The sequence below is a fragment of the Sminthopsis crassicaudata genome, chromosome 1 (assembly GCF_048593235.1).
Source record: "Sminthopsis crassicaudata isolate SCR6 chromosome 1, ASM4859323v1, whole genome shotgun sequence".
Lineage (NCBI taxonomy): Eukaryota > Metazoa > Chordata > Mammalia > Dasyuromorphia > Dasyuridae > Sminthopsis > Sminthopsis crassicaudata.
The window spans coordinates 577,890,972-577,918,592 of NC_133617.1; the positions used below are offsets into that span (position 1 = coordinate 577,890,972).

General features: G+C 32.5%; 1 protein-coding gene across 3 annotated transcripts in view; it reads left to right on the plus strand.

The window, feature by feature from the left end:
• TNPO1 (transportin 1) overlaps positions 1 to 27,621 on the plus strand; it is a 105,031-nt gene that overhangs the window by 68,205 nt on the left and 9,205 nt on the right. For all 3 annotated transcript variants that reach the window (XM_074282243.1, XM_074282244.1, XM_074282245.1), the window contains 13 exons: positions 4,048 to 4,108; positions 5,761 to 5,929; positions 6,821 to 6,973; positions 11,019 to 11,244; positions 13,389 to 13,560; positions 16,240 to 16,326; positions 18,948 to 19,055; positions 19,204 to 19,362; positions 19,571 to 19,658; positions 20,824 to 20,922; positions 21,132 to 21,227; positions 24,309 to 24,384; positions 25,267 to 25,366. In XM_074282243.1, the coding sequence (XP_074138344.1) occupies positions 4,048 to 4,108; positions 5,761 to 5,929; positions 6,821 to 6,973; positions 11,019 to 11,244; positions 13,389 to 13,560; positions 16,240 to 16,326; positions 18,948 to 19,055; positions 19,204 to 19,362; positions 19,571 to 19,658; positions 20,824 to 20,922; positions 21,132 to 21,227; positions 24,309 to 24,384; positions 25,267 to 25,366 (1,594 nt within the window). The remainder of the gene's footprint in view (positions 1 to 4,047; positions 4,109 to 5,760; positions 5,930 to 6,820; positions 6,974 to 11,018; positions 11,245 to 13,388; positions 13,561 to 16,239; positions 16,327 to 18,947; positions 19,056 to 19,203; positions 19,363 to 19,570; positions 19,659 to 20,823; positions 20,923 to 21,131; positions 21,228 to 24,308; positions 24,385 to 25,266; positions 25,367 to 27,621) is intronic.

Consider the following 27,621-nt stretch of genomic DNA (forward strand, 5'->3'; position numbering starts at 1 on the left):
TTCCAAAAGCTCACATTTATATAACAGTTTAGGTGTCCAGAGCTTGTTATACATTATTTGCTCTTTATAACATTCCTGTGAAATTGTTCCTGTTATTTTAGGCTCATGAGGTTGTAACTAAAACAGGGATGCAGAATTAATGTCTAGGTGGCATTTTGAGGTGAGGTCCTTTTTCTCCCTCCAGACAGGAATGGGTTTTGGACAGTTCATCCTTTTAACCCTGTACCAATAAGGGTTACCAATAAACTCAAATAACACTTGTTGAATCTAGACTTTTTCCATTTCTAGAATATCAATTTTAAGTTCTTTTACCCCTCACTAGAATTATTAATCATTTAAGTCATGGCTCCCCCAAGGCACCTTCTCTCTCGTATTGGTCCTACAGCTTGAGTATGTCTTTTTCCCTTGTTAGTATACTTTCTACAAAGAATCAGAATCAAGACAGGTGAGGCCATTTGCTTTATTCCACACAGTGATTTGAATGATTATATACTTTCATGGATCCCATGGGCAGTCTGGTGAGATATATGGATCCCTTTTCAGAATAATGGTTTTAACTAATTGTGCCAAATTTCAGTTAGAGATTAAAAAGGAAAGAAGTCATTTCTTTCCCATCTAAATTAACAGACAACCTGAAGAGTGTGAGGGCAGTGATTCATGGATCCCAGATTAAGAACCTTCTGTCTTTGATATTTTAGAGGGAAATCTTTTTTTCCACAATTCCAAACAAACATTTCTTACTTTTAAAACAGAAGAAGCTAACATGCATCATGGGTGTAAGTAGACTAAAATATAGATAAAATAATATACTCAACTAGGTGGTGCAATTGATAGAGCTGAAATTGATTTCAAATCCTGATACCTAAAAACTACATAACTTTGCATCAAGTACCACTTCTGTAAAATAGGCATTAAAATAGCACTTACTTCCTTGGGTTATATGGATTAAATGAGATAATTTTTAATCAATTACTTTGTAGAATTTAAATCATGATATTAGTTCTAGCTATTAAATAAGCATCTATTAAGAACAGGAATAAAAGATAGAGATGGAAAAAAGCTAAAAATGGTTGATTAGAAGTTTTAAATAGTTTCATTTAATGTGTAAAGACTTCTTGTTTGACATGTTAGATAGGGGTTTGTAATAGAGAGTTTGTTTGTGGTAGTTTTTGATATTCTGTTTGTTAAAAATTCTTTCAAACTGATAACTGACTCCAAAAGGGTCTTATTAAATAAATTTAGGCATATCCTTTGTTCAAATTCCAGACTGGATGAATCCAAATTAAAAAGTTTAATTATATGATTCTTTTTTTTTTTTTTTTTTTTTAAAAGATCATTCTTCTTAGTATTGCAGCCCAACTTGTGCAAAAAAAGTACTTAAAAGATGTCTTATAGTGAAATTAGGCAAATTTAGGCAGCTGATTCCACATATCCTATAATCTCTTAAGTTTTATTACACATACCTACTCTGTGCCATCTAGTTAATGAATCTAAGATTTACATGTAATATTTCTATTAATCCTTTTGGAAACAAGCCTTTAAGTGAGAGATGTCATTCTACCATTCCTAGATCTGGGATTGTGAGCATCAGGAACAGGGGATTGAGGGTCTTTCTATCACAGACTGCCTCTTTTTTCCCCCAGTAGTATTTTATTTTTTCAAATACAAAAAAAACAAAAACAAAAAAAAAGATAGTTTTTAACATTTTTGTAAAATTTTGTGTTCTCTCCCTTACTTTGCCCTCTCTTCAAGACAGCAAGCAGTCTGATATATAAGTTAAATATGTGCAATCCTTATAAACATATAGACCCAGTAGAATTTGTTCTGTCAAATAAGATTTTGGTTCAGTTAGAAGGAGAAATGTTGTTAGAGTTATTAAGATAGAAGAAATTATCTTTTAAGAGAAACATCAGTTTGGGGACATATTCAAAAAAGAAGCTGGGTAACCATTTGAATACTTACAATATTCTTTCATTGAGTAGGAGTTCACATTAAATAATCTGAAATACATACACTTCCATATTTTAAAAATTTTGTGATTAAAAAGAAACCTCGAGAATTTATTACTACTATTATTTCTGTCCTCCCATAAACTGTTTGAATAGAGCTTTGGCTATTCTCCATACTGGAGCATATAGTCTTTTTGGTCAGTAGATGGCACTTTAGCTCATTCTAGTCAACAGTTTGACTGACACCATAGGCAGCTTTCTTATTGACATAAGTACCTGAATAAGAGATTGCTTGTTAAAGACGTTTATCAACTAGATGATAAAATAAAAATTTAGATTATTGCACTAAATTAGAACCAGAACAATATAGGTAAAATAAAAACATTTTGGGAGGAATCCTACAGATAGTTAGGTTTGTTGATGTAAAAGGTTACTTCAGTATGTTGTGAAGTAATAGTTTGAATTATTTTGCTGTAGATAACTATCTAGAGCCAAGTTTTTCTTAGTATTGTAACATACCTTGTGCAAAAAAAAATTTACTTAGAAGTTATGTTTTGATGAATCTAGACAAGCTTACTTATTAAAATAATTTAATAAGTAATACTCTTTATTGTGGTGAATACATTCATTTTTTGTTTTTCCTAGAATTGAAGCTTCGGGGATGGGGGATTGATTTGAAACATTCCTTGCACTCGAATGCCCACCCACACCCCTTTATTTTAATAGTATTTCATTTTCCCAAATAAATGCAAAGATTAGTTTTTCAACATTTCCCTTTGCAAAATCTTGTGTTCCCAAATTTTTCTCCTCTCCCCTCCTTGCTCACCAAGATAGCAAGCAGTCCAATATAGATTAATAAATATGTGCTATTCTTCTAAATATATTTCCACATTTGCCATGCTGCCCAAGAATAATCTAAACAAAAAGAAGAAAAAAATGAGGGGGGCGGGGGGAACAGCAAAAAGGTGAAAATTCTATGCTTTCATTCACATTCATTTTGGATGGAGGGTACTTTCCATTATAATATTGTTAGAATTGCCTTAATCATCACCTCATTGTTGAAAAGACCAAGTGCATCACAGTTGATTACGATATAATTTTGTTACTGTGTATGCTGTTCTCTTGATTCTGTTCATTTCATTAAGCATCAGTTCATATGTCTTTTCAGGCCTTTCTGAAATCAGCCTGCTCATCATTTTTTTTTTTTTTTTTTTCCTCTGAGGCTACGGTTAAGTGACTTGCCCAGGGTCACACAGGTAGGAAGTGTTAAGTGTCTGAGACCAGATTTGAACTCGGGTCCTCCTGAATTCAGGGCTGGTGCTCTATCCACTGCACCACCTACCTGCCCCCTGCTCATCATTTCTTACAAAATAATAATGCTCTGTTACATTCATTTACCATAACTTATTCAGCCATTCCTCAGCTGATGGGGCGTCCACTCAATTTCCAGTTCCTTGCTGCAACAAATATTTTTGCACATGACCTATAAATTTCTTTTAAGAAATCCAAGAAAAGTTAAATTTTTTTTTCTTGTCTTCTCTCTGAGCTAAGATACAGAATGATTTCTTTGTAGTATCTAAATGTTTGAAAGGCTCTTTATTAAAGATTCTTTCTTAAATTTGCTCTTCATTCTTCTGTTGTCTACCTCATCTTCTGTCATCCACCCCTGAAAAGAAAGAAAATATCAAATATCATCTTGAAGGGAAAAAGACATCACAAAAAAGCAGTCTCTGAGGTATGCCTGGGTGCTTATATGGCAGTCTCAGAAAGTATATCTTCTCTACAATAACTTAATTCATATCATCTTCTTGAATGAGGTGCAATTGGGACCTTCATTGAGTAGAGACTCCAAGAAATAAACTTGATTATGATATTAGCACTGAATAAACAGAATGGGGGCAGTATTCAGAAGTGAGGGCTACATTATCTTTTGATTAAAAATCAAGTTAAATCTTTGAATTAAAATGTTACCTTGGGTATAAATATTGATTTTGCTATGAGAAAAAGATAACTAATACAAAATTATTACTAGAGTATTTTTAACATTGCAATTTAAAAAAAAATCTTTTTCATATTTATCTCAATTTTTTAAAAATAGGTTGATCCCTGTATTAGTAAATGGCATGAAGTACTCAGAAATAGATATCATTCTGCTTAAGGTAAGAAAAACTATTTATGTGTGGGGCAAAGTCATCTGGATAATCACACATTAAAATGAGATGGGTTTGAAAAAATATTTAGATTGATATAAAAATGATATAGAGTTAAATTTTTTGTTTCATAAAGTAATAATACAGTAAAAGTTTAATGTTTGCTTTCTTTTTGAAATCTGTGATCTCAAATTTTTGATCTGTAAAATACATTTGCAGATGAAGCCAATTTTAAATTTAATCTTCCGGATTTAGGATTCACTTTATACTCATTTAGAAATGGGAGATCAGATATTCTGCTCTGAGTGCTTCTATATATTCTTATTATTTTCTGGATCATTGTGCTTTTTTCAAGTTTCAAAAATATATTTTCTCAAGACCCATTAAAGGACAGTTTTTTGTTTTGTTTTCAGTAATTCCCCTAAAAATTTTGTTGTGAGAAAAACAGAAGAAAAAAAAAACCTCAATAGAATTTGAATTTGCAAAATTAATTTGTAAGGGAGGAGCGGCTAGAACAGTTTCATAATAATTTTCCTTTGGATTTATCTCTTTAAGAGAGAAAAAAAAAATAAAAGACCTCCATTGTATTATACCAAAATTCCAGTCCTGAGCTTACTGTGGCAGCTACAGAATAGGGCTTTCTGGTTCCAAGGATAAAGAATAAATTGCACTTTTATAGGTTTGAGGAAGAGTGTGTTAAAATATTAGACACTGATGAAATAGCCCCAGCCACTTGGAGCAAAATCTGTGTTGAAGCCTGTGGATTGTGGATCAAAGATACAAAACTATAAATGCTAATATCACACTGACAGGGCACATAGAAAAATTAGGGAGTAATTATTTTTCTAATATATTCTTAGAAACTGTTTCTAGATAGAAGAAAAAGTGAATTTAAGACAGTAAGAAAAAGTTGGGTGAGTAATATAGGATAGAAAAAGAATTCCAAAGATAGCCCTCAGAGGCTTAAGACCACTCTTATTCTTTTCTGATACTTTGAGTGTTCTTTACTTCCTTTTTTGTTCTAGTTATGTTCAAATTGCTATTTTGTTTTCTTAGGTTGTTTCGAAAAACACATTCTATCTGCTTTCCCTCCTGGTCATCCCTCCTTTAACATCTCTTTATCTATGGAATTAAAAAAAATTACAAACAGACTAATTCAAAGACTTTATTTTTCCCCTCTAACATTTCTCCCCAGCATCCTGATTCTTCTTTAAATGCACACACTTCACTTGTTCCTTGTGTTCATATTAGTAAATTAAGCTTTAAGTTTCTTTTAGCATCTTATTAATTGAAACTCTTGCCACTGTGTTCCTTTCACATTAAAATTTTTTCCTTTACTTGTAAGATCCCAATAGAGCAATTAGATCTTGTCAGGTCAGCTGTTTAAATGATATAAATGCAAGTTCATAACAAAGGGCAACACAAGTATTTACAAGGTAGCATTAAATAAATATGTTGGTGAATTGGAGGGAGTGGGAGTGGAGGGCAATGAAAATTGATTTTTTTTTTTATACAAAGTACAGTCTCAGTGGTTCTGGAAATAGATGAATAATATGTAAATAAATGAAGAAACAAATGAAATAGAGGTTTCACTGGTACTGATGTGCAACTTAGCTAAGGAAGACTGTTCTTGAAGAAATACTATTGCTTTGTCAAAATAGGGTGATGTTGAAGAAGATGAAGCTATTCCTGATAGTGAACAAGATATAAGGCCTCGTTTTCATCGATCACGGACAGTGGCTCAGCAGCATGATGAAGATGGAATTGAAGAAGAGGAAGATGATGATGATGAACTTGATGATGATGATACAATATCTGACTGGAATCTAAGTAAGGCAGAAAATTGAGTCGTGACTTTTTTCATGTAGTAGCTATTCAGCTCTTTATAACCAAAGTGCTTTTTTCACAATAAGCCTGTGAGGTTTTTCAGATGTCCCAATTTTACACAGAAGAAAATGATAAGAGAAGTAAGAATCTATTTATTTCTCAGAGAAGCTAGATATGATGCTTGAACTTAAAGAATTGCGAAATATTAACTAAAATTACTAATATCAGTATGAATCTAGGCTTTGTTTTACCTTTAGGTCTGACTTATGTTACCTTCAGGGTTGTATGTTAACAAACCTTTTTTGAGATGTCCATTCCAAACATACTTTTTCATAATTCTATTCGATATGAATAAGAACTCAGGGAAGAAAATAGATTTGGCATTCAATTTTTTTAAGGCTTTGTAAAGCAGATTAGATCTTATTTGGCAAAACAGGAAATTGAAGCTTGGAGTTTGGTCTACAATCTTTAATGGCCTTACTAAAATTCCATGCCTCTCCCCAAAAAAATCAACATTGTAGGTTAGTGTACATTTAACAAATTTTGCTGTAGTGTGTTTTGTTATTCCTTTATCTTTAAAACTAAGATGTGTTTAGCTTGTTTAATTCCTTTGCTGGTGATTTATATTTCTTAAACCGTTTCAATGTTCCATCTAGTTTCTTAGTGGTAATAAACTTTAGGAAGATTAGAAATAATGATGTTTCTGCTTTGCCAGTATATTTAGATACTCATATTCTGAACATTTGATTAGGACCACACATGTTCATTACAATTTGCCATTTATAACCAGTATTTTTGCATGAAAATTTTAATTTAATTAAAAATTTATAAACTTTTTATAAAAAAAGTTATAGTTTAGCTAATTAATTATCTGAATTTAAATCATTCTTTTAGGAAAGTGTTCTGCTGCTGCTCTTGATGTCCTGGCAAATGTGTTTCGTGATGAACTTCTGCCACATATTTTGCCCCTCTTGAAAGAACTACTTTTTCATCCTGAATGGGTAGTTAAAGAATCAGGCATTTTAGTTTTAGGAGCAATTGCTGAAGGTAAGTACATATTTTACTTTTAAATATTTCTAACAGTTGTAGCAAGAATGATACTATCATACCAAAGAACCACAGAATATTTTTGTTTCTTTCAAGTTAGGATATCTTTTTTTGTTTGTTTGTTTTTACACCAATTTTTTCCCCCATTTCATTTCCCATCTCACTTGATCTCATAACAGAAAGAGAAAAAAGTTTTTAAGCAAAACCAGTGAACACAGCCATTAGATCTTTCTTTAGAGAGAAGTATAACATATTACATTGTAATTTTAAAAAAAAATAACATAATGGAATTATTTTATCATACTGGAGTGATAAACAAGACTCCCAGTCATTCTATGCTATCATTAGTGTGGCCATTTCTTTCATTGTGCCTGGTAAAACCCTTCCAGGGCCAGATAGCTATTCAGTTCTCATTGATAGTGGATACTGCCATGTTTGAAATTGAATAAACCTAGATTTAAATTCCACCTGACAAATTTGCTGTCTATATTACCTGTACAAGTAAATTAACTCCTGCTTTCCTTACCTAGAAAGTGAAGGGGTTGTACTTAATTCTAAGGTCATTCTAATTCTAAGTCTTGATTCCACAGTCTTTTCCATAAATTTACCACAATGCAGCCATTCTACCTGGGTGGCCTCATGTTCTGTTAATGTTAGATGAATACTATGGAAGTACATTGATTATCCTTTGGTTGTCCCTCATGTTCCCCATTTGACCATAATTTTTTCTCATAAATTTTTGTTGACTTTTTAAAATTTTTTCTTTATAACTTCTCATTGATAATGCATTAGATTATGCCATTTCTGTCCCTCCATCACCCTTTGCTTGGTATTCAATTTAAATTCTCGGGAGGTCAGAATATTCTGTCACTTATATAGCTATCTATTACCACAAGAATACTAAATTTAAGAAGTTGGAACTAATACTATATTTTACATCTGAATTGTATTATAATGGAGTTCTATTCTGAACCATATGACTTTGTTCAATTGCATAACAGTGAATTGAATATTTCTACATGTTTGCCACTGGACATGGTCATTGAAGATATTAATAAGATAGCATGTGTCCAGTAAAATGATGTGAATGTGTGCCTTTTTGTTGTGTGGTTAGTAATGTCATTTAAAAAAAAAATTTTTAATGGCATTTTATTTTTCCAAATACATACAAAGATAATTTTCAACATTTACCTTTGCAAAACCTTGTATTCCAAATTTTTCTCCCTCTCCTCTCTCCTTACTCCTCTGCAACAGCAAACAGTTTGATATAGGTTAAGCATGAACAATTCTAATAAGTATATTTCCATATTCATTATGTTGAGCAAAATAAAAATCAGATCAAAAGGAAAAAAAAAAAAACCAACAAAAAAGATGAAAATACTGTGCTTTGATCCATGTTTAGTCTCCATCATTCTCTCTCTGGAGGCAGAGGCTCTTTCCATCACAAATCTATTGGAACTGACCTGAATCACCTCATTGATTCATTGTTGAAAAGAGCCAAGTCCATCACAGCTGATCATCACATATTCTTGTTACTGTGTATATTCTCTTGGTTCTACCCACTTTCCTTAGCATCAGTTCATGTAAGTCTTTCCAGGTTTCTCTGAAATCAGCCTATTCATCACTTCTTACAAAATAGTAATATTCCATAACATTCATATACCATAATTTATTTAGCTATTCCCCAGCTGATGGACAACCACTCAATATCCAATTCTTTGCCACTACAAAAAGGAGTTGCTACAAACATTTTTGCACATGTGGGCCCCTTTCCTTCCTTTAAGATCTGTTCGGGATACAGGCCCAATAGAAACAGTGCTGGATCAAAGGGTATGCACAGTTTGATAACCCTTTGAGCATAGTCTCAAACAGTTCCCAGAATGATTGTATCTGTTCACAATTCCAACAATGTATTGGTGTCCCAGTTTTCCCACATCCCCTCCAACATTCGTCATTATCTTTTCCTATTATCTTAGTCTGAGAAGTGTGTAGTGATATCTCAGTGTTGTCTTAATTTACATTTCTTTAATCAGTGGTAATTTAGAGCATTTTTTCATATGACTAAGAATGGTTTTAATTTCTTCATCTAAAATTGTTCATCTTTAACCATTTGTCAATTGGAGATTGGCTTGTATAGTAATGACATTTTCAAGTAAATAACAGATACCATCAGTTAATTGAATGTATGTGTGTATGCATGCATACATACAAATGAAGTCCCCTCTATCCCACTTCTGAGAGACATTTAGCCAATAACTTTCTGGACCCAGTTATTTCTTATAGTATAGTTCTAGGTAGCTCTAGGAGTAAAAACATGACTTCCGCGTTATCATCTGTTGGCACATTGATATTTATCATATTTGAATTAAAATTTACTCTATTCAGGAAATGTAGCTTTTATGGTTTATCATTTTGCACTTTGTTATTCTCTTTTTTAAAGCCTAATAAATTTGTTGTTATTAACTTTGTATTTTGCTGGAGATCTAGGTCCCAAATTATATATGTTAAAATGCCACCATAGCATAATATGGTATTTTCAGCATGAACTTGTATTAAAAAAGACTACAAAAAAGGAAAGTAATATATTAGTACTATCAGTTGGAAACATGTTGTTAGGCAGTTTCCTTTAACTATTTTGTAGGAAACCAAATTGAGAGATGGTAGTTTAGGTTTTTGTCATTGGCTCTCTTTCCTTCAGCCTCTGTACTATTTTGCTTGGTGATCTCATCAACCACCATGAATTCAATTACCATCTTTATGCTAATGATCTTCAAACATATATCTCTAAACTCCATCTTCCATCTCTAGCTGACTAAAACTCTAACATGTCCAAAAGTGAAATCATCTTTTCCCCTAAATGTTCCCTTTTTTAACTTTTGTATTACTGTTGAGGGTACCACCATCTTTGCAGGCACTCAGGCTCCCAATATAGATATGCATCACTCTCTACTCTTCACTCTCACCCTTACCTCCCATATTCAGTCTGTGGCCAAAACATTTCTCATATGCCTTCTCACTCTCAACTCACCTTAACATTTCCATCACTTGAGTTGAAGCCTTTAACTCATATATAGAGTATTATAAAATAACAACCTACTCCACCTCAAGTCTCTCCCCACTCCTATCAAAATATAAAGCCCTCTGCTTGTTTTTAAAAACTTTGTAGCCTTCCTACCTTTCCACTCTTACCTTACCATGTTCTTTGCGAGACAATGAAAATGGCCTGCTTCTAAACAAGACGTTCTTCCAACTCTAGCCATTTTACTGATGGTTCTCCCATTCTCTCCCTCTTCATCTCTGCCTCATGACTTTCCTGGCTTGAGGTCACAGCTAAAAAATCCCACCTTGTGATTCCTTTTGTTGCTTGTACATTTCCTCTATTCAGTCTTCAACCAAGCTTATATGTAGCTTGTTAATATGTAGTAATTAACCTGTTGTCCTCCCCCATTAGATTGTGATCTTTGGTCACGAATTGTTTTTTGCCTTTCTTTATATCCCCCAGTGCTTAGCACAGCACCTGACACATAAATAGGCACTTAATAAACACTTAATTGACTTGGTATGAAATGTCAAAACAATAATTTTTTCGTAATAATTTTTAATTTAAAAATAATCTTATTCAGTATTTGAATACTTAGTGTTGATTGAATGTATGTATTTTGCATTGCTACATTCGAATTAGTGTTTTTCTCCCCCCCCTTTTTTTTTTTTTTTTTTTTTGAATTTATGTTTAAAGAATTCACGTCTTGTTCTTTGTCAGCAATGGGTTTCATTTGTCATGGTCCAAGGGATTGATTATGTATGCTTTTTTTTGTTGTTGTTGGAAGTTTTTGTTGTGTAGAATACTACTTGAAAAGAAAGACATGGGGCTAAGCTTGGGTATCTTCTATTATACAGATTATTTTGTTCTAATATTTGCATCTCTGCTTTTCAACTAATCCTTTCAAAATGGGAAGTAGCCTGTGTCACATTTATTTTAAAAGTTTGTAATTTCCTCTTCCTTGTTTTTTTTTTTGTTTGTTTGTTTTTTTTTTTTTTTTTTCAGGTTGTATGCAGGGTATGATACCATATCTGCCTGAACTCATCCCTCACCTTATTCAGTGCCTCTCTGATAAAAAGGCTCTTGTACGTTCCATTACATGCTGGACTCTTAGCCGCTATGCACACTGGGTAGTTAGCCAGCCCCCAGATACGTACTTGAAGCCATTAATGACAGAATTACTTAAACGTATTCTAGATAGCAACAAGAGAGTACAAGAAGCTGCCTGCAGGTAGGCTATCATCTTAAATCACAAATAACTCAATTTTTTTTTTTTTTTTTTGATACTTAAGTCATTGGTTAAACTTTTCAGCATCTCTCCTGCCAGGTTATAAATCCTATAGCTTGTGAGGTGATTTAGCAGTCATTTTAAACAGATTACCAAATTCTAGTTTATAAAGTCACTTTCTGAATGTTCCATTTAAAACTTATTTTCTTACTGCCCTATTTACAGTGTTTTCCTTGATGAAGAAGCTTTAGTAAACTATCTGATGTATAGGTCTGTTTTCAAGAAATTTGCATTTCTTAAGTTATACCATTTAGTTTCTTAGTTTAAATTTTGATTGAAAATAATTGGCTAACAATTTGATAGTATCTCCCTAGAAATAGAGGGAAATGGGAGTTTTGGGGTTTTGTCTTTTAACATTAATGATAGTCTTCATCTTTAAGTGTGCTCAGTGCTTATAGTAGGCCTTTTAGTAGTTTTCAGAATTTGGGCTTGCCACAAAAATAATAGCCCCAAACTTAGACTCACATTTCTCATTGTTTCTCTTTTTCCACTACATATACACACACCTACGTACTTGACAAAAAATTAGGAATAGTAAAGAGGGCTTAAGTCTTCAAATAGAACTTTCCAAAGATGAAAGTAATGATGAAGGTGAAAAGTTATGATCTTTTGTAATACCAATAACCTTGCTTATATTTAGGCTAGTTTCTAGGTGACATTGTTGCATATAGTTTCTAATATTTAGTGAAATATTTGTAATCCACTTTTCCATTCCACCCAGGTGGATTATCCTTTTCACCAGAGATCCCAGGCTTATCTGTTCTATCAACTCAGTGATTACATAGTACCTTCCACTCAATTACTAGTCTTGTATAGATAGATGTTTGAGCCTTCCATTTTTAGAATTATTTTACAGGCTGAGATTTAGGGATATTTCTATCTTGAACATATCTTGTAATTTTTTTTATTTTTTTTTTACATATTTTAGAGTCCTCATTTCTTGTAATTTCTAAAACCAAATATCCTTTCATAACCTGTTCCTAGCAAGAAAACATTTTGCTCTTTTCTCATTTAAAAAGTTTTTGTTGGCTAAAATGATTGGGATTAGTAAGCATAATGGAAATTAATAGAAAATTAAACTTACAAAGAAAAAAATATTTTTTTAAGATTCCTAAATTATAATTTTTATTTAGAGAGTATTTTAATATGAAGTGAATTGGTAAGACAGTGCACTTATAGGCATTCTAGGCAGCACCAATCAGAAATTTTTATATTTTTTCAGGAACCAAGATTGTTTTAATATAACTAGTAGCTAGTTTGTGTTTAAGTTTAGCTTAGAAAACTCTGTGGCATCACTTTGTGCAATCACTTTCCTAGCCTTTATTTGTAGAATGAGAGAATTGACCTCAACTTGTCTCTCAAGTCTGTGATAAATTGATTTGATGTTTTTTTCTAAATCTTCTTAGGGAAAGCCTCACAACTACTTATGAGACATTATTTATAGGACTTAGAGGAAGACTTGATCAATAGACTTGACTTGATCAGTAGGTTGCCCATATTTGATGCACAAATTTCACATTTCACACTTTGAGTCTGCCACCTCTTTACCCAGTTTTGATTCAGAATCCTTTAAGGCTATAACTATTGAGTGGTATTGAATGTCTTTCAGTGTTTTGTTTTGTTTTTTTTTTTTTTAATTTTTTTTTATTGTAGGTTTTGTGTAAATTGTTCTTTGTTCCGTTTATTTCACTCCGCATCATTTCATACAACCCTCCATGATGCCCTGAATTCTTCATATTTGTTGTTTCATAGGGCACAATGATATTCCTTCATGTTAATAAGTCATAATCATGGCTTGTTCAGCTACTCCCAGGCAATATGCCACTTCTTTTGTTTGTTTCCTTTATGTTAAAATTGTTTGCAAGGGACTAAATTGTGAGAATTTTATTTCATTGTGCTTTGTTATCCTAAAGTCTATATTTTTAAATCTGGTGATAATAATGGATTAAATGGTACTAGGCAGATTTTTGGGGTGTTGTGTGCTATTATAGAAAATAATGATGCGTAATATGTTACAATGTACCTATTTCTGTTATAATTTTTTAAAATAGAATAACCAATTTTCTCTTTAAAAAAAAAATTCTTAGTGCCTTTGCTACCCTGGAAGAGGAGGCTTGTACAGAACTTGTTCCCTACCTTGCTTATATACTTGACACCCTGGTCTTCGCATTTAGTAAATACCAGCATAAGAATCTGCTCATTCTTTATGATGCCATAGGAACATTAGCAGATTCTGTAGGGCATCATTTAAATAAACCGGTAAGTAAATCTCTCTAACAATTTGTTAAGAGAAGGAAATACCATTTAGTTGGATTAAGTGATGGGTGTATTTAATTATATTTATCTATAGAATGGAACATGTATTAGAAATGTGTTGTTCTAATATTAGCTCCTTTCAATAATTAACCATTTAACTTACAACACAAATTCTCTATAAGTGAAACATGAAATACAACTTAACCTTACAATACAATTTTAAAAGAATAATCATTCTAGGCTACTGTAAGGAAGGCTTCACAAAGAAAATAAACTAGAGCTAAACAGTTTTGGTATAGTCTTTGAACAGGAAGAGAAAGGAGTTATTCCAACCAAGAGGACTATAATAAATATTCTTGGTTGAGGGGAATGATAAGACTAATGATAAACAGAAGATTTAGTCTTGGCACTTGCAAGCAATGTGACAAGAGTGCTGGATTGAGAGAAGATGAGGGTTGGGGGAGGAGGGAGTTCCTTCTACATTTTAAGCATTTTTACAAATATCTTTATTTTGTTCTTACAACCATGTGAGGTATATGCTATTGTTATCCCCATTTTACAGTTGAGAAAAAGTAGATTGCCCAAGTTAACAGTCTCTGGCCACATTTGAAGTTTTCCTGATTCCAGGACCAGTACTGTATGCTCTACACCACTTAATGACAGAATTGGGAACACCTGGATTCCAATCCTACCTCTGATCTCTCATGTAGTCAATAAACAAGCATTTACCAAGTATATATTGTGCACCAGGCCATGGGGAGAAAAGTAAATCAAGGCCTGTCTTCAGTGGGCTCTGCTTTTTATCTTTATGTATATAAATAGGCATGTACAAAATACCTACAAGAAACTTTTTGTAGTGGGGACACAGTCAGCTGTGGGAACTAGAGAAGGTTTTCATGAAGATAATGATGCTTAAGCTGAACTTTGAAGTTGTGGCAAGTACGGGCAACCACCAATTGAGAGGCACAGACAGGGCAGTGTCGTGGGTGACACTGTCAGGAAGGCCAATTTGGCCAATGTCTGTGCACCAAGATAGTGTCTAATTATCTGGAAAGGTAGGTTGGGGGCTAGGATATAAAAGGGAATATATGGAGTATAAATACTTCAGGAAAATCAAATTTGACAACTTGTAGATAGATTGGAGAGGCAAAAGACTTTAGGCAAGGGTGACCAGGAGGATTTCAGTAGGCCATGCTGGATGTGATGATGGTTTAAGCTGGAGTGGTAGTGTGGGAGTAAAAGAGTGATGGGGATAGAAGAGATGCTTTGGAGGTTGAAATATTAATAGAGAACCCATTGGATATGTGGGCTAAGGGGTTGTGTGTGTGCCTATTATATTGGAAGGATGATTCTTGATTGAAATAAAAATCTGTAAGAGGGAACGTGGTGAGAATGGGGAGATGTTCCCTGGGACATTGACTTTCTCTAACAGGTAAATGATGATGTGCAAACTAGGAATTGAAATTAGTGCTGAAGTAAATAGATGTGGGAACCATCTGAATAAATAAACATGAAAAAACAGTGGAAACCAAGAAAAGATCCAGAACAGCTCTTTGGTAGGCACTCACATTTAGGATCTGGTGATAAACTCAAGTGTACTCTATTTCAGTACCATACTATATGACGTGACCACAGAGGGGCCTTTGGTTCTGATCCATCATATGTAAGAACACACTTGAAATCCAGGAAAAGTTAATTTGCTCTGGTAGGATTGTAAACTTACTTGAATGAGCCGTTTTTAGATTTGGGCATATGTATAATTTTATACTCAAAAGGGACAAAGGGAACTGATGTCTTTAGCAAATATATAGAGTAACATACATATACACATATTTATGAAGAGTCTAGATAAAACCAAACAAGAATTAAATTTTATCATGAATAAGCCAGCTATTTCTCTGTACATGTCTTCCATCCTTTGAGAGAAGAAACTTAGTCTAACCAAAAATGTATCAAATGCAAATTGTAGTGAGAGCTGATACTGTTAGGAATATCTGCCCTTCCCTCTCCTCTCCCCACCCCCCCCCCCCCAAAAAAAAAAGACAACATCAACAAAAACAAACTCACTCAGTACTGCTCTTTGGCATAATTTATATTCTTTGAGATTTTGGGCATCTGGATGGGGGTACTGTTTTGCATGACTACTTTTTTACTTTCTATAGTTGAATAAAAACATCTTTAATGACTCATTTACACAACACTTTGAACCTTTTTGTTATAACTTCATTTTTGGATCATCTCACTATAGTTTTAGAATATTAGTTGACAACAATAGTTGTCAGCCACAACTTAAAACTTCATCTCTTCTAACTTCAAATCCAATGCCCTTTCCATTACATTGTGCTACCTCTTCAATGGTAGAGATGTAAAATGTACTACTAGTTCCCTTAAAGAGTCTAAAGCAAATTTATACTGTTACAACACATCAGTAATTTGTCAAAAACATATGTAAACTATATGTGTGTGTGTGTCAAAGTCATAAAAAACATTCTTTTGAATTATGGAGATACGTATTTTAGATATAAAAGCATCAAGTTTATAAAGAATATTTTTAAGATACCTTAGCAAAGAGCAATGTCTAACTTGATTTTCAGTACTAAAATTGATTTAATTTCATCATGGAACTGTCCTTTTTTGAAAAAAAAAATGTTGGGTTTTTTTTTTTCCCCCCCATATACATAGGAATATATACAGATGCTAATGCCTCCACTAATTCAGAAATGGAATATGCTAAAAGATGAAGATAAAGATCTCTTCCCTTTACTTGAGGTAAGAATATTTTGAACAATGACCTTAAACTCAAATAGAAAGGGAACCGCTAAACTATATATATATATAAGAATTCCTGTGGATCACATCTTTATTTAGAAAAACACGTATTGGGGCAGCTAGATGGCACAGTGAATAGACCACCAGCCTTGAAGTCAGGCGGACTTGAGTTCAAATTTGGCCTCAGATTCTTAATACTTCCTAACTCTATGACCATGGGCAAGTCATTTAACCTCAATTGCCTCAGGAAAAAAAAAAAAAAGATTTTTAAAAACCCACATATTAGCATTATATGGTATTTCTATTTATTTTGTTAAATATTTTCCACTTGTGTTTTAATCTGATTCATGTTGCAAAAAAAATGTTGCAGTCCACATGTTTTGATATGTTTAATGTCACTTAAGTTGTAATGGTATTTGTGATGACTACATTTGTATTATGCTTTGATCTATTTTAAATGTACAATCATCTTTTGATAATCACTCCTAATATCCTAAGCTTGCAGTGACTAAAGAGTTTTTTTTAAATGAGTTATCAACCTCCTGTTTCAGATCCTGTTCAGATTTGCACCTGAATATTTAGCTTTGAGTAACAGATTATATAAGGGCATGACTCCTCCTTATCCAAGTATGATCTGCTAGAGGTTATATCTTTCTTTTATAGCTCTTGGAAAGTCAAAAGTTATTTCAATATTGAGATAAAATGTGACCTACTTGCATTTGTAATATCACATGTAATGTAGTAACTTCTGCTTACCTTTTAAAACAGAGTACTCTGCCAGAATACCAGTCACAAACTGAAAAAGTGTTTAGGTGGAAGACAGTGCCTGTTATGATGACTTCATGTATAATCAAAAAAATGTGACGACCAAATTCTTGCTTATGATAAACTTTCTTATTTTATTTATATATATTTTTTTCCCTGAGGCTGGGGTTCAGTGACTTGCCCAGGCCACACAGCTAGGAAGTGTTGTGTCTGAGACCACATTTGAACTCGGGTCCTCCTGATTTCAAGGCTGGTGCTCTATCTACTGCGCCACCTAGCTGTCCCTAAACTTTCTTATTTTAAAATGAGTGGCAGCTGGCAGCATGACTATTCTATGTTAAGATTAACTTGAGTCCATCTCCTGGTAATTTATGTTCGATCTCAAAACTAATTGAAACCATGTCGATTGTTCCAACAATTAACAGGGAGAGACAAATTCAGGCACAGCAGAAGGCTATCCCAAAGGATATACTTCCTGAGGACATGATGAGTTGATATAGCTAAAGCACAGTTCCTTTCCTGGGTTTCCCATCATGGTCTATTAATTATTGGCACTATTTGGAGCTCTTTGTGGACATTTTGTACTGCCATGGCCAAGAAATGTTGTCAACAGCCTGAGCATTTTGTTCTCTGAGCCAGTTAGTCTCAAGAATGGTTTCAGTATCCTTTAAGGATGATTCTAAATCTGATTTAGAAGAGTGTTTTCAAATTTTTAAGATTAGAAATGATTTGTTAAATAACCTTAAAGGGTGGCATAGAAATTTTTTTAAATTGTTGAGATTATAGTAGTTAGGGGTAAAGATAAAATTAGAACATATGAAAGATTTATAGAAACTTGCTGCAAGAACTATGGAAGAAGCAGATATGCTTGAGTATCACATTTACATTGTTGAGTTCTAACTCAGCAGACTGAATATTGCATATTCTTGCCACTTCCTCAGCTTAGTACATGGATATTGGATTTGATTGTAGAGAGAGGAGAGGAGCTATTAAAAATGCCTCTCAGCGCAAAGTGATTTGTATGATGAATCCCACTAGTAAAGGGAATCTTAACTAAAACAAAAGTTATAAGTTGGCGATTTTCAGATTTAAGGTACCAAGTTCTCAACTTTGCTTTTGGGATTAGGAAAATATAGAGGAAATAATGGTGAAAATATTGACTCTTAGTACATGATGGGAAAATATTACATGACATTGAATGAATGCAAGGTGGGGCGTAAGAAAGGCTCATTTTATGTTAAGTGTTAAGAGCTGGGGATACAAAATAGAAGTCGTGTTAATTCTTTTTTTGTGCTGAGGCAATTGGGGTGTTAAGTGTCTAAGGTCAGATTTGAACTCAGATCCTCCTGACTTTAGGGCTGGTGCTCTATACACTGCATCACCTAGCTGCCCCTAATTACTGCTTTTAATAAGCATACATTTTAAAAGATGAAAGAAGGATGATTAAAGGTGATTAGTTGGAGATGTTTGGGAATAGATAGAAGAATGTGGAACCATAGGACAACTGATGAATTGAAATGAATTCCTTTCCAGTATTGATTTGATTACTGTTCTTCCAGAGCTTAGAGGTAGAAAATAAACGGGAAGGGTATTTGTAGAAAGGTTTGACAAAGATGGCTGGAGAGCAAGGCAGTAGACAGAACCTCAAGGCTAGAGTTTGTAGCAATAGGGACATCATGAAGATACTTAAGAAAAAAAAAGTAAGGTTTGTAGGAACTGGTGTGTTACTAATTCTGGAGTCTAACCATTAGCACTTAACAATACAAGATGATATTTTGCCTTGAATTGTGCTTTCAGAGATCTCTGACTCTCTTGATTGATCAAAAAAGCAATTATATTCTTAACTCTTGTTCCAGTGCCTGTCATCGGTTGCCACGGCCCTGCAGTCTGGCTTCCTTCCATACTGTGAACCTGTGTATCAGCGTTGTGTGAACCTTGTCCAAAAGACCCTTGCACAAGCCATGGTATTTTTATTATAATTTTATATTTTATTAGCCAGTTATTGGTGGTAGACATAATTCATTTTACAGTTTAGCCTTTTTCTTGAATGTTTTAAGATACTCATTTTTAAATCTTTTTTATTTTTTATTTTTTTATTTTTTTTAATTGTAGTTACACAATGCTCAACCCGATCAATATGAGGCTCCTGATAAAGATTTCATGATTGTGGCTCTTGATTTACTCAGCGGCCTAGCTGAGGGACTTGGAGGCAACATTGAACAACTAGTAGCTCGAAGTAACATTCTAACACTGATGTACCAGTGCATGCAGGTAAGATTTGTTAATCCCATTACCCTGAATGACATTTTACAATGAAGTAGTTAACAAATTAAAATCGGTTCCACTCCTGTGTGATTTTGTGGACTGCTCTCTGGAGTGTTAATTTCACTTAATGTGTGTGTTACTGGTTATTTTGATGTCTTCAGTTAACAGAGTTTCTGAATTGGAATGATAGGGTTTTTTTTCTTCATTTTTGCAGGACAAAATGCCAGAAGTTCGACAGAGTTCCTTTGCTTTGTTAGGTGACCTGACGAAGGCATGCTTTCAACATGTTAAACCTTGCATAGGTATGACTATGTCTTCCGTTGCACTTTATAAATGATAATATCACCTAGATGATTAACCCAGCTTTTCTTTAATGGATACTATGTGGTGACAAGTCTTTTCCATTTGTCATGTATATCATTTGATTATTTGCTTTCTTCACAATTTTGAAGATGTAAGACAAGAAAATATCTATATAAATGAGTCATTTTTACTATGCTTCTATATGAGAATACACCAATGAGATGGAGGAGGAGGGTATAAGACCTAAAGCATTACTTCTCATTTAAGTGGCAGAATTATAATTAACTGACCTTCTCAAAAACAAGTAGTTATAAGAATCATACAATTTCATTTTTTTGTTTGTTTGATTTTTGGTTTTTTTGTTGTTTTGCTGAGGCAATTGGGGTTAAGTGACTTGCTCAGAGTCACACAAGAGAAATACAGTCCATTTTCTGCTTCCCTTTCCCCATTCCCTATGTACTCCAGCATATCTTACAAGATAAGGCATTTAAAAACTTCACTAATCTTGGGACCTTAAATGATTAAATAATCAAATACGCCTTTTGTAAATGAATGAATGAGTGAAAGAAGGGGGGAAAAACATTTGTTAAGCACTTAACTATGGTGTGTATTTTAAAATGCGTACATTTTTACAAAGTGAATTATAGTTTTAAAGGAATTTTTAATAGGAATCTGATCAGTTCAAATACTGAGTTTTTATTTTTAGTATTCATGTTAAAATGTTGGATTTTACATTATAATTCTATTATAGGTTCCTCCCCATATGATTCCCAGCATTATTAAAAATCATTCTTTAAATAAAATCTAGCAAATCTTGTTAAAAATGACCTAAAGAGAAAAATAAAAAATTAAAATTGTATCTGTACTTCCTGGGAGGAGAAGCCCATGCAGTAGAGCTAGCCATTTTAATTCAGAGAAACATTAAATATTTCTAAATTCAAAATTATCTTTTTGCTCTGAAAGAATATATTTTACATGATATTGCTTATTCTTTTAATAATCTCATTTGGAAGATGGCAACTTTCTAGTGTAGCATCCAGTCTGCTTTTTTTCCTTCTAGATCATTTTACATGTAGTTTGGATTGTTGTGGTTTTTGTTTTTGTTTTTAACTTTGAAGAGAGTGCACTTAGAGCAGTATCTTTAAAAAATCTTGTTCTTTCTAGCTGATTTCATGCCAATATTGGGAACCAACCTAAATCCAGAATTTATTTCAGTCTGCAACAATGCTACATGGGCAATTGGAGAAATCTCCATTCAAATGGGTAAGACTTTTTTTTTAAGTCTTGAAGAGCTTTTTTTTTTTTTTTTTTTTTTTGTTTTGTTTTGTTTCCTATAAGATTAACATAAGCATTATTACAGATAAATAAATATCAGATTAGCAAACATAAAATTGTATTGCAGTAAATATAGTTCTAAACATTCTCTTATTTATACAATTTTTCCTTTTTTTAATTTTTTTTTTATTATTTAGGTATAGAGATGCAGCCTTATATTCCAATGGTTTTGCACCAACTTGTAGAAATCATTAACAGGCCCAACACACCAAAGACGTTGTTAGAGAACACAGGTACCATATAACTGAACTGTTGTGGTGAAGGAAAAACTAATTGCCTTTAAAATTCTTTTAAATTGTATTGCTCAGAAAAATCATACCAATATTAACATTTGCCAACTTTTAAAAATAAATATTTTAGGTCATCTATATAAAGCATACTGTTTATTAATAAAGCTATATTCCTGAACCAGTATTGTAAAACTCCAGAGAACAAAAGAAATAAATAGAAATCCATTTTCCTTGATTTCTTTTTTTACATATTGATACTTATAAATCAATTTATAGCTTACAATATGGCTGATAGTTAAATAATAACTGAAATTACATGGGTTTTATATTATACTGGTTCAGAAAATATTTTGTATATATATGTTGAGTTCATACACATTGACTTTAAGTTTTTGAACCATATGAGCTAGTTCATATGAATTGGAGAGGGGGTTTGAAATTTGAAAAAAAATATATATATATATATAAATATATATTTAGCCTACTTTACTTATATCAAGGTTTATAATTTTGAGATAGATTGAGACACTGGCTATGGCACTGCTGTTGAAAATAAATTTTTGTAATAGCATGCACATTATGTATTCTCTCTAGTAACTAACTTCTAAGTGTGAACTTCAGCAGAGCTTTGTGGGATTTGATTTATAGGGGCTTGTTTTCCTTTTGCATTTTCAAAAAGCATGTGTATGTGGTTTAAAGAGCACCTTCCATACTATTGTTTTTGGGTTTTTGCTTTTTTTTTTTTTTTTTTTTTTTTTTTTTTTTTTAACCCACCGGTATTCTTGATAATTCTTTGTAATAAATTTTTAAATTCTTTTCATTCCTCTGTGTACACTTATGGTTACTGTTTTAATTATGATCTGTGGTTGTTTTTCTACACGTTCCAAAGAAAGATTAAAATAAAATCTACTGTAATGCCAACGTAATATTTTATTTAAAATATTTTAAAATTTGGGGAGTTAGTATGGAAGGAAATCTCTTGCAATTTTAAGATCATCTAGTAGTTTGGCTGTATAGGTACTGAATTTTTTCACAAGAAAAATGTTGCTAAATAATTTTTTTTTCTCTTTAGAATACAGTACCTATATGTCATTCATCTAGATTCAAAGCATTTTACTATTTTAAAATTATGGAAGCTTTCACATAAATTTAAAAAAAAAAAAAAAGAAAGAAAAAGAAACCTTTGTTTTAAAATGTGAACATATAACTGCAAATACATGTTGAATGTGATGTACCTAAAAGTTTTTTGTGGGATATCGGCTATTAAATCTGCAGCAGTACATTCTGGAACATTATCTAACCTATGCTAAATTAAAAGTTAAGTTAAAATTAAACCCAAATTCATATTTGCCATTGAAAATACAGCTGATAATTAAAGATTGCTTCATGACATACTTCTTAATACCAAATTTTATTAGAATAAATTTTACATTGGAACTAAAATGGAACTTTAAAATTAATGGCTCATCAAATCAGTAAACAAACATTAAAGTATCTCTTCTAAGGGAGTATTGGGTAAGATGAATACAGATAAAAGGAAATAAATTGTTACTTTTAGAAGTCTAGATCTTTTCTGTAATTAGAATGTGTTCAATTTTATCTAGCATGGATTTTATAAATTTGAGAGAGAAGTAGTGATAGTTTAGATTCATGTTTCACTACAGCTCTCAGAGTTGGTAGTTCAAGTAGTATCCTGAGCCTAATAGAGATTAAGAAGAAACATAGCTATTAAGTGCTAGAACTGAATTTTGAAAACCAGATTTTCTTCTGGTCGAGTTCAGTGATCCAAGATATATTATACAATGCCTGCTTAACAAAATTACTTTTAAAAGTTAGCATATCCTGCACTGAACTTTTCAATAGAACATCATCTGCTTTATTGCATGTTTCATTATGCCTGTTTAATGAGAATGTTGCATACTTTGTGTCTCTTGAACCATAGGTTTTCTTTCTCTGCTTCATATGAATCTGCTGAATTTTTTAGTATTATCTGTGTAGTTTGCTTCAAATAATCCTTAAACATTATCTTTCCCCCCCCAATCTTTTTTTCTAAAATATTAATCTTTTGTAAGTTTTTGAGAGAACACCATTAAAGCACCTTATGGTTTGTTTTCTGTGTTGTGTTGGTTTTTTTTTTATGTATAAGTGTATTTATGTATGTATTTTTGAATTATATAATGCACTTCTGAGTTGCAATTGTTTCATCTCATATTAAGAACATTTATTTTCAGTGATTCTGAATTAAATGATTACTTTCCCTAAGGAAAATAAAAAACGTAATCAAAAATTAGCATTTACCCTTTTATGTTCTCTATTTTAAGAGTAAAAATGCTTTTTTAAAAATAGTTGAAACAAATTGGGTTATAGTGAACTCCTGTTCAAACATTTTTTGTATTCAAATTTGAATATTGCTTGAAAATAATATATGACCTGAAGTTTTTTGTTACATAGAGACATGAGATTTTTTTTCCTGCTCTATTCAGTCAATGAACACTAAACACTTGAGATTTAACTACTGATTTGGGCAGTCTAAAATGGAAATAAAGAACATTTACATAAATCAACTTGGTGAGATGAAAAAAAGTTAAATAACATGCTTGATATTACACTTAAGTTGATCCATGGTCCATTTAATAGAAATGATTATGAAATATAAGTTATGTAAATTTACTTAAATTGTATAACTTAAATTTTCTTCGTTTTGATCTCAAATTATTAAAATATTCACTAGTAACCTCTTAAGTCAGTCTTTTTATTATTGTATTGTCATGTGTGGGCTCTATAAATTGGGTGGGAAAAGCAAAATCACTTGTGTTTTTGGTGTTCTCTCAATTTTTAAAATTTTTTAAATTCCTTTTGCTTTCTTTTTCCCCAAAAATATGCCATATATGTTGCTGCCCCTTATTTTAGGGGGTGGTAATAAACAGCACTGGTGAAATCTTATGTTTATTATCATACACAGATTCTGTTGGTTTCTGTTTCTGAGTTATTTGTTGTTTTTTCTTTATTTTTTCTCCTTCCCCCTCATTTGCTCATGTCTTGGTTGGCGTTTGGTGGTGTATAACCGTGATTGCGTTACCTTAGCAATAACAATTGGTCGTCTTGGTTACGTTTGTCCTCAAGAGGTGGCCCCCATGCTACAGCAGTTTATAAGACCCTGGTGTGTATTATTCAATCTTTTTTTTTTTAATTCATTTTTCTTCACTCTTTCTTTCTTTCTCTTTCTCTCTCTCTATCTCACTTTTAGATATATTTTCAGTTGGTTACAAAATCACAATCCTTAATCATTGCCAACCATGTGACTAATCTTGTCCTATCAGGTTTGTGAGTTTTTCAGTAGCATCGTCATGTATATTTATTTTTATGTTGTGGCTAACGACTAATTGATGCATGGGATAAGATTGTCACATGCTTGCTGTGTTAAAAAGCTTGATTTATACCTAGAGCATTTAAAAGTCCTCCTGAACAATATTGATGCATGCAAATGTAAAAAAAATAGACTGTGCATTACATTATCTTAAAATTAATTTGAAAACTTGGATTGCATTAAGAAATAGATGTTTAGATTTGTTATGTTTAAAAGTATTGTTTGCTTGCTGCTGTAAAATTTAAATATTTTTTTACCATAAGTTGTATTGATATGTAGTTTACAATGTGGCAGTATATTCTATGTCTGCTTCTAAAATTATAGCTTTCATAAACTTTAAAAAAAAAAACCTTTTAGTGGTGTTTAATGGAATACTTTTGTATTAACTCTTTGGAATAGTTAATAACCTTCACATGGCTGAAATTCAGCAGTTGATGCACGTCTAGTACAAAATCTAAATTCAGTCACCCATTTTTCACATAACTAATTTGTTACTAAGGAATAAGAATTTCATTTTTTTAACTACTTGATATTAAGTAGATATAGCCAAAGAATTATTGAGAATCTTTTAGCTTTCCAAGAACTCTTTGTATAGAATTCCATTAAATACTTTAAGTAATAAATCCAGAAGCAGCTTTTTACTTTATTACTAAAGCTCCCTTGTACATTTAATAGGTGTACCTCTCTGAGGAATATAAGGGACAATGAGGAAAAGGATTCAGCATTTCGTGGGATTTGTACTATGATCAGTGTCAACCCCAGTGGAGTAATCCAAGTAAGATGAATTTTTCAATTTTTGGTTTTGAACTGAAATAAATAGATGGAAATTTACAGCAAATAAAGCCAGCACTTAATGGCAAATGCAAACTAGAACTTTAAAATTTGCTGTACATGTATTCAGGAATTTTCATGTGAAACGTGGGATTTTTGTTTATAATGTTTTCTTAATGCCTGCTAAATGAACAACACTGGAAGAATGCTTATCTGAATACAAAGTACTGTATCTTACTAAAGTAACGTTTGCACATAACTGCTTAGTAGAATCCAGAATGTCTTTCTAATTCAGTAAATAGTGTATTATTTTGGACGTAAAATGATTTTCTATAGAATCCTTCTTGTCCCTTGGCGCTTACGTTTATTTTATATCAAGAAAAAAAAAAGAAATCTTTGACCAGCAGAAACATATTGGTTAATTATGGATTTATTTTTAGCTATAGGGCTGTGCCACTATTTTACCATTTTACCTGTGCCTAAATATCTGTCAGACAATAAAAGGTTTCCCTTTCTTCATCTGCAAAGTCAAATTTATTATATATCAGATACAAAGAAATGTAAAAGCAGGTCCTATCTTAAATTTCCGTTTTGTAGGAGGATATTTAAAAAAATAATAAAATAATGAAAAGATCTTTATTTAGCAAAGGTAAACAAAAATAAAGAATAAAACTATATGCTCAGTAATTACAGGACAAAAAATCAATAATAGTCTTGTGGTTTTAAACTCTAGAGTTTGTGTTTGATTTTTGTTTTTTCTTTTTCTGCATTTTCTGAGAACTAGAATGCAATTGCATTAATGATAATCTTAATCCATGCAAATTATAGAATCTCAATGGCTGCCTTAAAATATATAATGATAAATCAAGAGTTCCCCACAGCATAATGACGTACTGGTTTGATGGTTGTTCCAAAAAATAGAACTCTTTTAATATCACATATTTTGAAGTCTAAAACTTGATTAAAACTTTGTGTTCTGAATCTTATAGGCAGTGAAATGTAAAGAGTACTCTATTGGGGGTCAGCAGAACCTGGGTTCAATTTTGGTGCTGCTGTTTACCTCAGAAGGAAATAGTATTTAAATCTGTTGTCAAACAAATAGGAATGGATATCTGTAGGAAGTATATTGACTTAGGAAATCATAAATGAGCAATATCTGTGTGTTAATAATTTCCCAAATAGAGATTCTGGAGGGAACCCAAGTAGGGTAAGAAGAGTCCAGGTTATTAAGAGCTTTAAATACCAGGTAGTAAAGGTAATAGGGAGGTGCTAGGATTTGTAGATTTGACACAGTCAGGCCTGTCTATGCCTTTTTTAAAAAAAAATCTCTTTGGCATCCAAGTGAAAGGTGGATTAAAGACTTTTGAGTCAGATTGGACAGGCTAAAACAATAATCTCTATCTACCAAAGGTCTTCTGAAGAAAGAAACAAGATTTGGCAACAATTTGAAGATGTTATGGGGAGGGTGAGAGCCTAGCTGGCTGGGCAGATGGTTGTGCTTTTGATGCTAATAGGAACGTTAGGAAAATTTGGAGGTTGTCTTGAGCATGTTTCATTAAGATTTCATGGGGACATGCAGTTTGAGCGGTCAAAGAGCCAGTTGGTGACATATAGGTGAGAAAGGGGGTATGGTGAGATTTGGGGATCATCTGTAGATAGATGATATTTGAACCATGGGAGCTAATGAGAGCACCAAGTGGGGCAGAGCAGAATGAAAGAAGAGAGGATCCAGGACATAACCCTGGCATCTAAGAATCAGAAAGGCAAGATTGTAGGATGTACAATCAAATGTAGAAGAGAAGAAAAAATATCCAGTAAGAAAAGATCTTTCATATACTGTCAAAACTATATTAGAGACCTGGATGTATTTCTAAACAGTAGGGAAGGAGGACCCTTCTCTACCCTGAACCTTAGATCCTTTTATCTATAAAATAAAATGAGAGGGTAGGTAGCTTCCAAAATTTTTAAATTTATGAGCTTATAAGCTTTTCTGTACCTCAGCTTTTTTATCTATAACATAACTAAAATAACCAGTCACTTCCTCATTTGAATTTGAAGTTGAGAGTATCAGTGATAGTGGTAGCAATTTCCTGGTGAAGTCAGGAGTGGAAATGAAGGTTTGTGCATACAGAGGTTGGCTTTGGCAGTAACATTTACTTATTCATCTGAGACAAAAGATGTCCAATTGATTCAGGCTATGTAGAATGAACAGGTTTTGTAAATTGTATAACTGAAGTATTCTCGAAGTGGTCAGATGAA